This window comes from Oncorhynchus clarkii, chromosome 29 (assembly GCF_045791955.1).
Source record: "Oncorhynchus clarkii lewisi isolate Uvic-CL-2024 chromosome 29, UVic_Ocla_1.0, whole genome shotgun sequence".
NCBI classification, from domain to species: Eukaryota; Metazoa; Chordata; class Actinopteri; order Salmoniformes; family Salmonidae; genus Oncorhynchus; species Oncorhynchus clarkii.
The window spans coordinates 43,291,117-43,306,531 of record NC_092175.1 but is presented as its reverse complement, the minus strand read 5'-3'; the positions used below and the strand labels follow the sequence as shown (position 1 = coordinate 43,306,531).

General features: G+C 40.9%; 1 protein-coding gene and 3 non-coding genes across 4 annotated transcripts in view; all 4 read right to left on the bottom strand.

Moving 5' to 3' along the window:
* Window positions 1-827: 827 nt before the first annotated feature.
* On the bottom strand, window positions 828-910 carry trnal-cag (transfer RNA leucine (anticodon CAG)). The gene has a single exon. It is a non-coding gene; the product is annotated as a tRNA-Leu (tRNA).
* Window positions 911-2,390: 1,480 nt separating this feature from the next.
* trnal-cag (transfer RNA leucine (anticodon CAG)) lies at window positions 2,391-2,473 on the bottom strand. Its single transcript has one exon. It is a non-coding gene; the product is annotated as a tRNA-Leu (tRNA).
* A 1,480-nt stretch (window positions 2,474-3,953) lies between these two features.
* Window positions 3,954-4,036, bottom strand: trnal-cag (transfer RNA leucine (anticodon CAG)). The gene has a single exon. It is a non-coding gene; the product is annotated as a tRNA-Leu (tRNA).
* A 7,144-nt stretch (window positions 4,037-11,180) lies between these two features.
* The window catches only part of LOC139388131 (rho guanine nucleotide exchange factor TIAM1-like), a 182,737-nt gene continuing 178,502 nt past the window's right edge, over window positions 11,181-15,415 (bottom strand). The window contains exon 30 of the mRNA XM_071134712.1: window positions 11,181-13,558. Coding sequence (XP_070990813.1) covers window positions 12,675-13,558 — 884 coding nt within the window. The 3' untranslated portion in view covers window positions 11,181-12,674. The remainder of the gene's footprint in view (window positions 13,559-15,415) is intronic.

Genomic DNA, 15,415 nt, shown 5'->3' with positions numbered 1-15,415 from the left:
AATTGTTCAATAATAAAATGTGTTGTGTTTAAAAATACAAATATCTGATCATATAAAATGCGTTGTGTTGATTACAAAAAAATGTGATAAACAAACAAATCTAAACCATCAAATGTCAAATCATATTTTTCGCCGAGATAGCCAGTCAATTTGAGTAACGTTATTGTGTATTCTACGTAAAGACGTAGTTGTACGTTATTACGCGATGACATCACAACGTCATTTAGCAACAAATTGACCTGCCTCGAGCAACTTCCCTGGAAATTAGTTGTCAACACCGAGGGCCCTACTTATAGTGGTAACCTACACACTTCAATGCAAAAGATCAACTGTATATTCACCTGTTAAATTCTACTGAATGTTATGAACTGCGCTCCCTGTTGGATGCATATAGGCTGATCTATTCTAGGCTAGAGCAGAAACTATAAAATATAATAGGCTCAATTAAATGAGCGATGCCCATGGTCATTTGTTGTATGTCTTTTTCGAGATGGCCAGAAAAGGTGAGGAATTTATTCTGCAATGGTCATGATATGTGTAATAATGTATTATGTTGATAAATTAAAAGTGTCTACTCGAGAAATGTAATATTGCCATATTCAGACGTAGCCTACAAAACGTCAATGGAAAAAGTCTGTTCTACCGTTAAACTACGGATCGCATAGAGGAAAATACTTGAGTTTATATACTTACTACTGTACAGTAGGACCAATGAAATTGGTTGTGATACAGCCTGGATTCAAACCAGGGTGTCTGTAGTGACGGCACTAGGGCTGAGATGCATTGCCTTACACCGCTGCGCCACTCGGGAGCCCAACAAAATAGACTGTCAGAAGTGGGATTCGAACCCACGCCTCCAGGGGAGACTGCGACCTGAACGCAGCGCCTTAGACCGCTCGGCCATCCTGACACACTGGATGCAAGAACATCAGTAATGATAATTTCACTCTTCTCACTAACACAAACAATTGTCTTTTCGATTTAGTTTCCTGTTTTATTGTTCTTATATAGTGTCGTCATATATTCCTGCGACTGTTGCCTTCTGGGAACACAATATTTCACCAATATAAACTGTTCGTACATATGGTTTAAAGTTTGCAGGGGGAGGAAAGCACATTTTCAAGTTTAAGTATAGTTTTTATATATTCCAGCTTTTGTGTGAAAATCATGAAGGCCAACGATTTATAAACGAGGCAAGACGAGGACACTGGAGACGAAGAAGATACAGACCCGTACACTTTTGGTAGTTAGTGAAAAACTTTCCCGTGACGAATCACTGCCACCTGGTGGTCAATCCGGTGAATTTAATGTGAATAATCCATTCAGATTTCTGAACAGATAAGAGACTCCACTATTTACAGTTTTACAGTTTCTCAATCTCATACATGCATTTTTTTGTAACAACGTTGTCAGTTGTCGAAACGGTGTTCACAAGACACAAAACTATGTGACAGTTTGCAAAACAGTACATTTCTTTTAAAAATTTAAATGTAACTGTCTTCTCAAAACAAGTACATGAATCCAAACCAAATGATACCGTCAGAATCGCAAGTGCATTCTTTAAAACATGACTGTCTGCAAAAAAGATTAACACAAACATATTTGTTGAGTCTAAGCTGACAAAACAGAAAGTTAGTCTGTCTTTTAGGTAGATTTGATTTGATTTCAGATCAATAGATTGTCTTTGCAGTAACTAAATCATGATGATCAAATTTGGAAATACAACTATCAAAAGATGCAGGAATTATGGGTAATTACTGTCCTTTTTTTATTGCATATTTCACCCCCCCCCAAAAAAAAAAATTCATACACATCAAATTAAATATTATTCCTGATCAAAAGGAAATAAATTAAATATCCACATTGTGTGATTCATTCATCACCATCATCGTAATCCAGATGTATGTATTCGATGTGAAGGCTGGTGGGCTCATCGGTTCGGCAACTTTCCACCGAAGCAGAAACACAACCCACTAAATATAATATAGGCTCAATTAAATGAGCGATGCCATGGTAATTTGTTGTATGTCTTTTTCGAGATTATGAACTCATCATGGCCAGAAAAGGTGAGGAATTTATTCTGCAATGGTCATGATATGTGTAATAATGTATTATGTTGATAAATTAAAAGTGTCTACTCGAGAAATGTAATATTGCCATATTCAGACGTAGCCTACAAAACGTCAATGGAAAAAGTCTGTTCTACCGTTAAACTACGGATCGCATAGAGGAAAATACTTGAGTTTATATACTTACTACTGTACAGTAGGACCAATGAAATTGGTTGTGATACAGCCTGGATTCAAACCAGGGTGTCTGTAGTGACGGCACTAGGGCTGAGATGCATTGCCTTACACCGCTGCGCCACTCGGGAGCCCAACAAAATAGACTGTCAGAAGTGGGATTCGAACCCACGCCTCCAGGGGAGACTGCGACCTGAACGCAGCGCCTTAGACCGCTCGGCCATCCTGACACACTGGATGCAAGAACATCAGTAATAATAATTTCACTCTTCTCACTAACACAAACAATTGCCTTTTCGATTTAGTTTCCTGTTTTATTGTTCTTATATAGTGTCGTCATATATTCCTGCGACTGTTGCCTTCTGGGAACACAATATTTCACCAATATAAACTGTTCGTACATATGGTTTAAAGTTTGCAGGGGGAGGAAAGCACATTTTCAAGTTTAAGTATAGTTTTTATAAATTCCAGCTTTTGTGTGAAAATCATGAAGGCCAACGATTTATAAACGAGGCAAGACGAGGACACTGGAGACGACGAAGATACAGACCCGTACACTTTTGGTAGTTAGTGAAACACTTTCCCGTGACGAATCACTGCCACCTGGTGGTCAATCCGGTGAATTTAATGTGAATAATCCATTCAGACTTCTGAACAGATAAGAGACTCCACTATTTACAGTTTTACAGTTTCTCAATCTCATACATGCATTTTTTTGTAACAACGTTGTCAGTTGTCGAAACGGTGTTCACAAGACACAAAACTATGTGACAGTTTGCAAAACAGTACATTTCTTTTAAAAATTTAAATGTAACTGTCTTCTCAAAACAAGTACATGAATCCAAACCAAATGATACCGTCAGAATCGCAAGTGCATTCTTTAAAACATGACTGTCTGCAAAAAAGATTAACACAAACATATTTGTTGAGTCTAAGCTGACAAAACAGAAAGTTAGTCTGTCTTTTAGGTAGATTTGATTTGATTTCAGATCAATAGATTGTCTTTGCAGTAACTAAATCATGATGATCAAATTTGGAAATACAACTATCAAAAGATGCAGGAATTATGGGTAATTACTGTCCTTTTTTTATTGCATATTTCACCCCCCCCCAAAAAAAAAAATTCATACACATCAAATTAAATATTATTCCTGATCAAAAGGAAATAAATTAAATATCCACATTGTGTGATTCATTCATCACCATCATCGTAATCCAGATGTATGTATTCGATGTGAAGGCTGGTGGGCTCATCGGTTCGGCAACTTTCCACCGAAGCAGAAACACAACCCACTAAATATAATATAGGCTCAATTAAATGAGCGATGCCATGGTAATTTGTTGTATGTCTTTTTCGAGATTATGAACTCATCATGGCCAGAAAAGGTGAGGAATTTATTCTGCAATGGTCATGATATGTGTAATAATGTATTATGTTGATAAATTAAAAGTGTCTACTCGAGAAATGTAATATTGCCATATTCAGACGTAGCCTACAAAACGTCAATGGAAAAAGTCTGTTCTACCGTTAAACTACGGATCGCATAGAGGAAAATACTTGAGTTTATATACTTACTACTGTACAGTAGGACCAATGAAATTGGTTGTGATACAGCCTGGATTCAAACCAGGGTGTCTGTAGTGACGGCACTAGGGCTGAGATGCATTGCCTTACACCGCTGCGCCACTCGGGAGCCCAACAAAATAGACTGTCAGAAGTGGGATTCGAACCCACGCCTCCAGGGGAGACTGCGACCTGAACGCAGCGCCTTAGACCGCTCGGCCATCCTGACACACTGGATGCAAGAACATCAGTAATAATAATTTCACTCTTCTCACTAACACAAACAATTGCCTTTTCGATTTAGTTTCCTGTTTTATTGTTCTTATATAGTGTCGTCATATATTCCTGCGACTGTTGCCTTCTGGGAACACAATATTTCACCAATATAAACTGTTCGTACATATGGTTTAAAGTTTGCAGGGGGAGGAAAGCACATTTTCAAGTTTAAGTATAGTTTTTATAAATTCCAGCTTTTGTGTGAAAATCATGAAGGCCAACGATTTATAAACGAGGCAAGACGAGGACACTGGAGACGACGAAGATACAGACCCGTACACTTTTGGTAGTTAGTGAAACACTTTCCCGTGACGAATCACTGCCACCTGGTGGTCAATCCGGTGAATTTAATGTGAATAATCCATTCAGACTTCTGAACAGATAAGAGACTCCACTATTTACAGTTTTACAGTTTCTCAATCTCATACATGCATTTTTTTGTAACAACGTTGTCAGTTGTCGAAACGGTGTTCACAAGACACAAAACTATGTGACAGTTTGCAAAACAGTACATTTCTTTTAAAAATTTAAATGTAACTGTCTTCTCAAAACAAGTACATGAATCCAAACCAAATGATACCGTCAGAATCGCAAGTGCATTCTTTAAAACATGACTGTCTGCAAAAAAGATTAACACAAACATATTTGTTGAGTCTAAGCTGACAAAACAGAAAGTTAGTCTGTCTTTTAGGTAGATTTGATTTGATTTCAGATCAATAGATTGTCTTTGCAGTAACTAAATCATGATGATCAAATTTGGAAATACAACTAAGACACAAAACTATGTGACAGTTTGCAAAACAGGACTTTTTATTTTATTTTTAAAATGTAGCTGTCTTCTCAAAACAAGTACATGAATCCAAACCAAATGATACCGTCAGAATCGCAAGTGCATTCTTTAAAACATGACTGTCTGCAAAAAAGATGAACACAAACATATATTTGTTGAATCTAAGCTGACAAAACAGAAAGTTAGTCTGTCTTTTAGGTAGATTTGATTTCAGATCAATAGATTGTCTTTGCAGTAACTAAATCATGATGATCAAATTTGGAAATACAACTATCAAAAGATGCAGGAATTATGGGTAATTACTGTCCTTTTTTTATGCATATTTCACCCCCCCAATTCATACACATCAAATTAAATATTATTCCTGATCAAAAGGAAAAAAATTAAATATCCACATTGTGTGATTCATTCATCACCATCATCGTAATCCAGATGCATGTATTCGATGCGAAGGCTGGTGGGCTCATCGGCTCGGCAACTTTCCACCGACGCAGAAACACAATCCACTAAAGAAATAAGGACCCTGGTGAATACAATGTAGGAACACAACTAATATCAACCAAGTCTCAAATCACATCGAAAACAAAGCTTTAATGTTGGAGATGATGTGTTTAGGAGTAAAACCCCAAAGTTACTTACAAAATAACTCAACTTTCTTCTCTGCAGTGTTGTCAAGAATCATAGCAGTTAGACAGTCCTCATCTTTCCTTATAGTCTACTACTACTAAAGACATTTAACATTTTGTGCAGTCTGCTACGTGTTGATATTCTGTGAGCTAAACACTTTTTACACTCAACTTTGTATTCATTTATGACAATTGTATATAAAGTTTAGCAAAAAATTGGGTCTAAGATATTCGATCCAGGAAACAAAGGTAGGAACTTAATCTGACATTCTGAAAATCTATTTAATCATTTGACCATGGTTGGTTTGCTATAGGTCTGTTTAACCAGTTCATTTAAACCATGGTTGGATTGCTATAGGTCCGTTTAACCAGTTCATTTAAACCATGGTTGGATTGCTATAGGTCCGTTTAACCAGTTCATTTGACCATGGTTGGTTTGCTATAGATCCGTTTAACCAGTTCATTTAAACCATGGTTGGATTGCTATAGGTCCGTTTAACCAGTTCATTTGACCATGGTTGGTTTGCTATAGGTCTGTTTAACCAGTTCATTTGACCATGGTTGGTTTGCTATAGATCCGTTTAACCAGTTCATTTAAACCATGGTTGGATTGCTATAGGTCTGTTTAACCAGTTCATTTAAACCATGGTTGGTTTGCTATAGGTCTGTTTAACCAGTTCATTTAAACCATGGTTGGTTTGCTATAGGTCTGTTTAACCAGTTCATTTAAACCATGGTTGGATTGCTATAGGTCCGTTTAACCAGTTCATTTAAACCATGGTTGGATTGCTATAGGTCCGTTTAACCAGTTCATTTGACCATGGTTGGTTTGCTATAGGTCTGTTTAACCAGTTCATTTGACCATGGTTGGTTTGCTATAGATCTGTTTAACCAGTTCATTTGACCATGGTTGGTTTGCTATAGATCCGTTTAACCAGTTCATTTGACCGTGGTTGGTTTGCTATAGGTATGTTTATCAATAGTTAATTTGACCATGGTTGGTTTGCCAAAGGTACATTTAACTCCAGTTAATTTGACCATGGTTGGTTTGCTATAGGTACATTTAACCAGTTAATTTGACCATGGTTGGTTTGCTATAGGTATGTTTATCAATAGTTAATTTGACCATGGTTGGTTTGCCAAAGGTACATTTAACTCCAGTTAATTTGACCATGGTTGGTTTGCTATAGGTACATTTAACCAGTTAATTTGACCATGGTTGGTTTGCTATAGGTCCGTTTAACTCCAGTTAATTTGACCATGGTTGGTTTGCTATAGGTTTAACCACAGTTCCAAAAGATGCTTGTACCCGATCGAGAAACTGTAATGAGCCTTCTACATTGTCAGACTGCTTCATCCTCGTCTTTTCATCATTTAATTAACAGGTCTGTCTAAATACTAAATACTTTTTTGCCCCACTGTATATATTATATTGAGAAACACACACACAGAAAAAAGACAAAATACCAAAATCCGATAAGAAATGTATTTTTTTTAATAATAACAACAATAATAATAATAGTTATATTAATGGTAATCGACAGTCCTAATGTACGAACACAGTTTTAAAAATGCAAAATACACAAAAAGAGGGAAAAGACAAAGGAGGTTTCACCCTGTAAACCAAAACACTACCCTATACCCTAAATAGTGCACTACTTTAGACCAGAGCCCTATGGGGAAGTGGGTAAAATTATTACACTATATAGGGGATAGGGTGCCGTTTGGGATGCAGACAATCTCAGGGGTAGTAGTAGTAGTAGTAGTAGTAGTAGTAGTAGTATAGGTCCTAGAAGTTATTAAAATATCATTGATTTGCCATTTGTGCTAACGCTAACAACAGCAACAACAACAACTACTATTAGTTGTGTTTTTAGTCCAGCATTCCTGAACATCCTGCATGTAGGTCTCATTGCTAACTCGGAGCCAGGAGTTTTATCTGCATGATTGTGTGAACTAACAAGGAACAACTCGGGGCCCTTGTTTTATATATATATATATATATATATATATATATATATATATATATATATATATATATATATATATATACAAGCTATAACTGGAGCCAGAGTGTTTCTTGTTATAGAAGCTCTAACGGTTATAGAACCCCTATGAATGTATATTGTGCAGGTAAAACTCCGGGTCCTGTTTAATCCTGTATATGTGTTGTTTTGATCAGAAAGTCTCCCAGTTCCATGTAATTCTGTCCCACGGGTTGAGTAGAAGTGCAGCATCAATACATCCATAAATGGTGCACTAGTCTGTGTTTGTTTTTAGACATATACAGTATTCAGTGTTTTGTGCCACGAGTATTAGAATAGACATAGAACAAGACAGTGTGAGAGAGAAAGCACAGTAGTTTAGCAGTAGCCGGCCTAGTCAGGAATTAGGACATAGATCCCTGGTTGGGAATAGACAGGAAGTTGCTCTGGATAAGAGCGTCTGTTAAATGACCAAAATGTCAAATGTAGACAGACAACAAAGACCTGCTTTTTCTTCTTCTTCAGATTTCAAATTTTGTTGTTGTTGTTTTGTTTTATCTTTGCTCATTTGTAGATAAATACCGTTCTGTTTGACATGACAACAACAAAAACGATCTGGCAACTAATCCAGAGAGGTATACAAAGCAGGATCAATGAGTTCAACAGCTAACATTAAATACACAACTAGAAATAAAGATAGATTTTCTGCTTTATTAATCAGAAAGCTAAACTTTAAAACGTGTTTTTAGTTATTGGTTCAGTTTAGACCGTGCCCATTTCAAGCTTGTCGTTTTAAATAAATAAAGTTATTTCAGAATATTTAGGCAAGTTCACCGGTTAACTTGTTGATCCTGCTTTGTGGTACACTACACGTATCTGGCAACCAGGGAAGGCTTGTTCTACTTCAAAAGGAACACTTTTTAGTTTCTATTTCCACTCAGCAGAGAGGCCGTCTGGTTTTGGAGGACTGATGGGGGCGGGTCTTCGATAGTGTAAAACCAAAAGAAGAACAGATGTCGTGTTTGAAAACGTTTTTCGTCTTTGCTTTGTGTACTGCCTTGATTGTGACTTGTCGTACAACCACAAGAGGAAACAGAAGCTAAGGATAACTCCTTTAAGAGTTAGTCAGAAGCTAAGGATAACTCCTTTAAGGGTTAGTCAGAAGCTAAGGATAACTCCTTTAGTCAGAAGCTAAGGATAACTCCTTTAAGGGTTAGTCAGAAGCTAAGGATAACTCCTTTAAGGGTTAGTCAGAAGCTAAGGATAACTCCTTTAAGGGTTAGTCAGAAGCTAAGGATAACTTGTTTAAGAGTTACTCAGAAGCTAAGGATAACTCCTTTAAGGGTTAGTCAGAAGCTAAGGATAACTCCTTTAAGGGTTAGTCAGAAGCTAAGGATAACTCCTTTAAGAGTTAGTCAGAAGCTAAGGATAACTCCTTTAAGGGTTAGTCAGAAGCTAAGGATAACTCCTTTAAGGGTTAGTCAGAAGCTAAGGATAACTCCTTTAAGGGTTAGTCAGAAGCTAAGGATAACTCCTTTAAGGGTTAGTCAGAAGCTAAGGATAACTCCTTTAAGTGTTAGTCAGAAGCTAAGGATAACTCCTTTAAGAGTTAGTCAGAAGCTAATGCTCGTTGGAACTGAAACGTTTCCCAGTTAGAAAGTCGTAAGTCTGACATTGCAATGTTCAATTGCTTTTGAATTCGGAAACAATTCTTAAACCTAATAGGTTTTTGCTAGCTAGATAAGCTAGCTAACATAGCTAATGATAGAGTTGACTAGCTTTCTTAATGTTGATAATATTGTCAAACTAGCTACATTATCCACATTGATACAGTGAATTAGATGATGTCAAACTAGCTGCATTATCCACGTTGATGCAGTGAATTAGACGATGTCAAAATGTTGATTCGTTTTTTAAATCTTTTGATTGAAAAGGTGAGAAAGGTCAGTGACGAAACATCACAACTCAAAATGACCTCAGACTTTTCCACTCGGAAGTCCGACTTGGGAGGGTCGTTCAACTGTTTACTTCCCGATCGGGAACCTCGTATTTCCCAGTTCTGAGGAGCATTTTGAAGGCAGCGTGACACAGTAGTGGGGTCGACATCGGCAGCAGTCCAGATGGGTATACTACAAAAGCATATTTATTGAGTTATCCAGCTTAACTTGCCTAATTATTCTGAAATAACTTCTTACTTTAAAAGATAAGCTTGAAATGGGCATGGTCTAATTTACTCAAGAACCAAAAACAAGGATCTAAGTTTAGCTGAACCAGAAAAATGATGGTTATTTCCTTCCTTTTTAAATAAAAAAATAAATAATCAATGTCAGCCGATTCATTGATCCTGCTTTGCAGTCAGTAACAGCAGGTGTTTTGTCAAACATTTTCCTTTCAAACAAAACTCCAAAGAAAATTCAAGTAAAACAGGAAGTCATATTATTACTATTATGATGTCATATCCTGTCCCATGCGAGGGTCAGGGAGTGAGTAACACTGGATGTCATGTAAACAGAAATAAAAACCCCAAAAATATTTTGTTTATTAATTATTAATTATTTCCCCAAATTATAGTCAACAAAATCAAGATGTGAACAAATATGTTGGTAGACGTGAATAAAAAAAGAATGTTATTTTTAGAAAAGACAATAAGCTATAATTGTGCCTGGATAGTTGCTCTGAGTGCTATCAGCAGCCGATAATCGAGCAGAACAGTAGAAGCGCGGTAAAGCTAGCAGGGTTGTACACCATTGAGATGGAAAGAGATCTCCTCTTTGTGTATTTATATCCAAGTTGTGTCTTCTAGCTATCTCTATGTAGTATATTACACAGCAGTCTGTAGCCCCTGAAGACAAGGTTTAGGATACGAACCCTATGGGTCCAGGGTGAAAAACAGTGCACTGAAAAGGGTACACGATACGGTAGCATCTGAGATGCAGACAAGGTTTGCGAAGTTACACACAGCCCTTGAGTGTTACATACAAACAAACAAACAAACACAGTTTCTAAGTCAGAGAAGCAAAAAATATGACTCATCATTCCTGCGTTTGAAAAATAAACTTTTTTTTGTGTTTTTTTTTTTGGCAACGAGATTTTAGTTCAGTGAAGACGTTATAGTCCAGTGTGTTTGCATGTGCGGCCTCTCTCTCCCATCTGATAGCAGTTCAGTTGAGGCATTGTGAGACTGTGAGTCTGTCACTAAGTAGAAGACAGTAGGATTGTCAGGAGAAGGTGGGCGATGGGTTGTATTCATTAGTGCAAATCGTTTTGTAATGGAAAACGTTTCGTAAATGAAAACGAGTGTTTCTTAAGTTCAGGTTAGTCCCTCCCTGTTTGCTTCTGTTTGGTTCCTAGGGAATACACCCGTGGAGCGGTGAGGGGAGATTTTTTTACATCGACAGGGGTCCTTCGTCCCTCCTCGAAAACCTCCTTTTTAAAGCTTGTGTGAACGAACTCAGCAGTCACATTTGTGTCCCGTCTGTCATATCCCGTCTGTCATATCCCGTCTGTCATATCCTGTCTGTTTTATCTTGTCTGTCTTATCCCATCTGTTTTTCCCATCTGTCATATCCCGTCTGTCATATCCCGTCTGTCATATCCTGTCTGTTTTTCCCATCTGTCATATCCCGTCTGTCATATCCCGTCTGTCATATCCCATCTGTTTTATCTTGTCTGTCATATCCCATCTGTTTTTCCCATCTGTCATATCCCGTCTGTCATATCCCGTCTGTCATATCCTGTCTGTTTTATCTTGTCTGTCTTATCCCATCTGTTTTTCCCATCTGTCAAATCCCGTCTGTCTTATCCCATCTGTTTTATCTTGTCTGTCATATCCCGTTTGTCATATCCCATCTGTTTTATCTTGTCTGTCATATCCCGTCTGTCATATCCCGTCTGTTTTATCTTGTCTGTCTTATCCCATCTGTTTTTCCCATCTGTCATATCCTGTCTGTCTTATCCCATCTGTCATACCCTGTCTGTCATATCCCATCTGTCATACCCTGTCTGTCATATCCCGTCTGTCATATCCCGTCTGTCATATCCCGTCTGTCATATCCCATCTGTCATACCCTGTCTGTCATATCCCATCTGTCATATCCTGTCTGTCATATCCCATCTGTTTTTCCCATCTGTCATATCCCGTCTGTCTTATTCTGTCTGTCATATCCCGTCTGTCATGTCCCGTCTGTCATGTCCCGTCTGTCATGTCCCGTCTGTCATGTCCCGTCTGTCATGTCCCGTCTGTCATATCCCGTCTGTCTAATCCCGTCTGTCATATCCCGTCTGTCATGTCCCGTCTGTCTTATCCCGTCTGTCATACCCTGTCTGTCATATCCCATCTGTCATATCCCGTCTGTCATATCCCATCTGTCATACCCTGTCTGTCATACCCTGTCTGTCATACCCTGTCTAATCCCTTCTGTCATAGCCTGTCTGTTATATCCCGTCTGTCATATCCCGTCTGTTTTTCCCATCTGTCATATCCCGTCTGTCATGTCCCGTCTGTCTAATCCCGTCTGTCATAGCCTGTCTGTCATATCCCGTCTGTCATATCCCGTCTGTCATATCCCGTCTGTCATATCCCATCTGTCATACCCTGTCTGTCATACCCTGTCTGTCATATCCCGTCTGTCTAATCCCGTCTGTCGTAGCCTGTCTGTTATATCCCGTCTGTCATAGCCTGTCTGTTATATCCCGTCTGTCATATCCCGTCTGTCATACCCTGTCTGTCATATCCCATCTGTCTAATCCTGTCTGTCATAGCCTGTCTGTTATATCCCGTCTGTCATATCCCGTCTGTTTTTCCCATCTGTCATATCCCGTCTGTCATGTCCCGTCTGTCTAATCCCGTCTGTCATAGCCTGTCTGTCATATCCCGTCTGTCATATCCCATCTGTCATATCCCGTCTGTCATATCCCATCTGTCATACCCTGTCTGTCATACCCTGTCTGTCATTTCCCGTCTGTCATAGCATGTCTGTTATATCCCGTCTGTCATATCCCGTCTGTCATAGCCTGTCTGTTATATCCCGTCTGTCATATCCCGTCTGTCATATCCCGTCTGTCATATCCCGCTTGTCTAATCCTGTCTGTCATACCCTGTCTTTCATATCCTCTTCTCCCTAGAAGGCGTTGATCCCTCTCTTCTCTTCCTCTATTTCTGTTGTTCATCCCTCCCTCCCTCCCTCAGTCTCAGAAGACGTCGTTGTTCCCTCCGTTGGCATAGTCTTCGCGTCGCACCCAGATGACATCACAGTGGTCCCTCTTGGCCACTCCCTCCACGGAACACTGCTTCCCGGCCACGCCCTCTGCAGCCCATTGCTTCCTGAGGGGGGTAAGCTTCACCGGGGGTGCGGGGGACCGTGAGGGGGGAGGGACGTCGGAGACAGAGTCTACCTGTGACTCTCCCCTTTCACCCCACTCGTCCTCTTGGAGAATGCCCTGGGAGCTCCTCCTCTCTTCCTCCTCCTCTTTCTTTCCCTCCTCCTCCTCCTCCTCCTCCTCGTCTACCCCTCTGTCCTGGTCTTGGTTCCTTTCTTCTAGAGTCGCTCCCTCCATCCTCTCTTCCAGGAGGCTGGGTTCGGTTGATGAAGCCCTGACTGACTTGCAGTACTCGTCGTCGTCGCTCAGAATGTCCGTCTCTTTCACCTCCATCCCTCCCTCCATCCTCCTCTCCCCCGTCACTCCTCCCTGGTCGTCGTAGCAACCCAGGTCGAACTGTTCTTCCACCCAGCGGTCCGTGTCGCCTCCAGTCGCCAACAGCGTTTGCTGCTGAGGCGTCTGGGTAGGAAGCAGGGGGTTATGGGAATGTGGAGGCTGGTGCGAATGTGGAGGCTGGTGCGAATGTGGAGGCTGGTGGGAATGTGGATGCTGGTGGGAATGTGGATGCTGGTGGGAATGTGGATGCTGGTGGGAATGTGGAGGCTGGTGGGAATGTGGAGGCTGGTGGGAATGGTCATGGGTAGAGTGGGTGGGGTTAGAGTCTTCGTGGTTGTCATGGAGAACGAGGTCGGTGTCAATGGTGAATCGGTTCCTAACCAGCTTCCTGCGACCAAGGGTCCGAGACGGGGCTGAGACTGGAGGGAGAGAGAGAGGGAGGGAGAGAGATGGGAGAGAAAGGAAGGGACAGGAGAGAGAGAGAAAGCGAGAGAGAGGGACAGGAGAGAGAGATGAGAAGGAGAGGAGAAAGAGATGAGAGAGAGAGAGAGAGAGGGTCAGGAGAGGGAGAGGGAGGGATGAGAGAGAGAGAAAGAAAGAGAGGGTCAGGAGAGAGTGAGAGAGACATGAGAGAGAGATGAGAAGGAGAGGAGAGAGAGTGACGAGAGAGAGATGAGAGAGGGTCAGGAGAGAAAGAGAAGGTCAGGAGAGAGAGAGGGGGGAAGAGAGAGAAACAGGAGAAAGGAGAGAGCGAAGGAGAAAGAGAGAGAGGGGAAGAGGGAGGGACAGGAGAGAGAAAGAGAGAGGAGAGCGAGAGGAGGAGAAAGGAGAGAGCGAAAGAGAGATGAGAGGAGAGAGAGAGAGATGAGAGGAGCGAGAGAGAAAGAGATGAGAGATAGAGATGATAGAGAGAGGAGAGAGAGAGAGAGACAGAGAGAGAGACAGAGAGAGAGGAGAGAGAGGAGACAGAGAGAGAGACAGAGAGAGAGACAGAGCGAGAGACAGAGAGAGGAGAGAGAGAGAGACAGAGAGAGAGACAGAGAGACAGAGAGAGGAGAGAGAGAGACAGAGAGAGGAGAGAGAGAGAGACAGAGAGAGAGACAGAGAGAGAGACAGAGAGAGAGACAGAGAGAGAGACAGAGAGAGAGAGACAGAGAGAGAGGCAGAGAGAGAGACAGAGAGAGAGACAGAGAGAGATGAGAGTGTTAGTACATCACAGAACATAGACGAATGAAAATGCAGTAACACACTACACAGAGAAACGAGAGACATAACCATACACTGAATTTGATAGTTCACAAGGAAACTAGTTTCCCTTGAGGTTACAGAGAATATCACCTACCTGCTCTGTTCATGGCCGGTCTGTTTCCCTTGAGGTTATAGAGAATATCACCTACCTGCTCTGTTCATGGCTGGTCTGTTTCCCCTTGAGGTTACAGAGAATATCACCTACCTGCTCTGTTCATGTCTGGTCTGTTTCCCTTGAGGTTACAGAGAATATCACCTACCTGCTCTGTTCATGGCTGGTCTGTTTCCCTTGAGGTTACAGAGAATATCACCTACCTGCTCTGTTCATGGCTGGTCTGTTTCCCTTGAGGTTATAGAGAATATCACCTACCTGCTCTGTTCATGGCTGGTCTGTTTCCCCTTGAGGTTATAGAGAATATCACCTACCTGCTCTGTTCATGGCTGGTCTGTTTCCCTTGAGGTTACAGAGAATATCACCTACCTGCTCTGTTCATGGCTGGTCTGTTTCCCTTGAGGTTATAGAGAATATCACCTACCTGCTCTGTTCATGGCTGGTCTGTTTCCCTTGAGGTTATAGAGAATATCACCTACCTGCTCTGTTCATGGCTGGTCTGTTTCCCTTGAGGTTATAGAGAATATCACCTACCTGCTCTGTTCATGGCCGGTCTGTTTCCCTTGAGGTTACAGAGAATATCACCTACCTGCTCTGTTCATGGCCGGTCTGTTTCCCTTGAGGTTATAGAGAATATCACCTACCTGCTCTGTTCATGGCTGGTCTGTTTCCCCTTGAGGTTACAGAGAATATCACCTACCTGCTCTGTTCATGGCCGGTCTGTTTCCCTTGAGGTTACAGAGAATATCACCTACCTGCTCTGTTCATGGCTGGTCTGTTTCCCTTGAGGTTACAGAGAATATCACCTACCTGCTCTGTTCATGGCTGGTCTGTTTCCCTTGAGGTTACAGAGAATATCACCTACCTGCTCTGTTCATGGCTGGTCTGTTTCCCCTTGAGGTTACAGAGAATATCA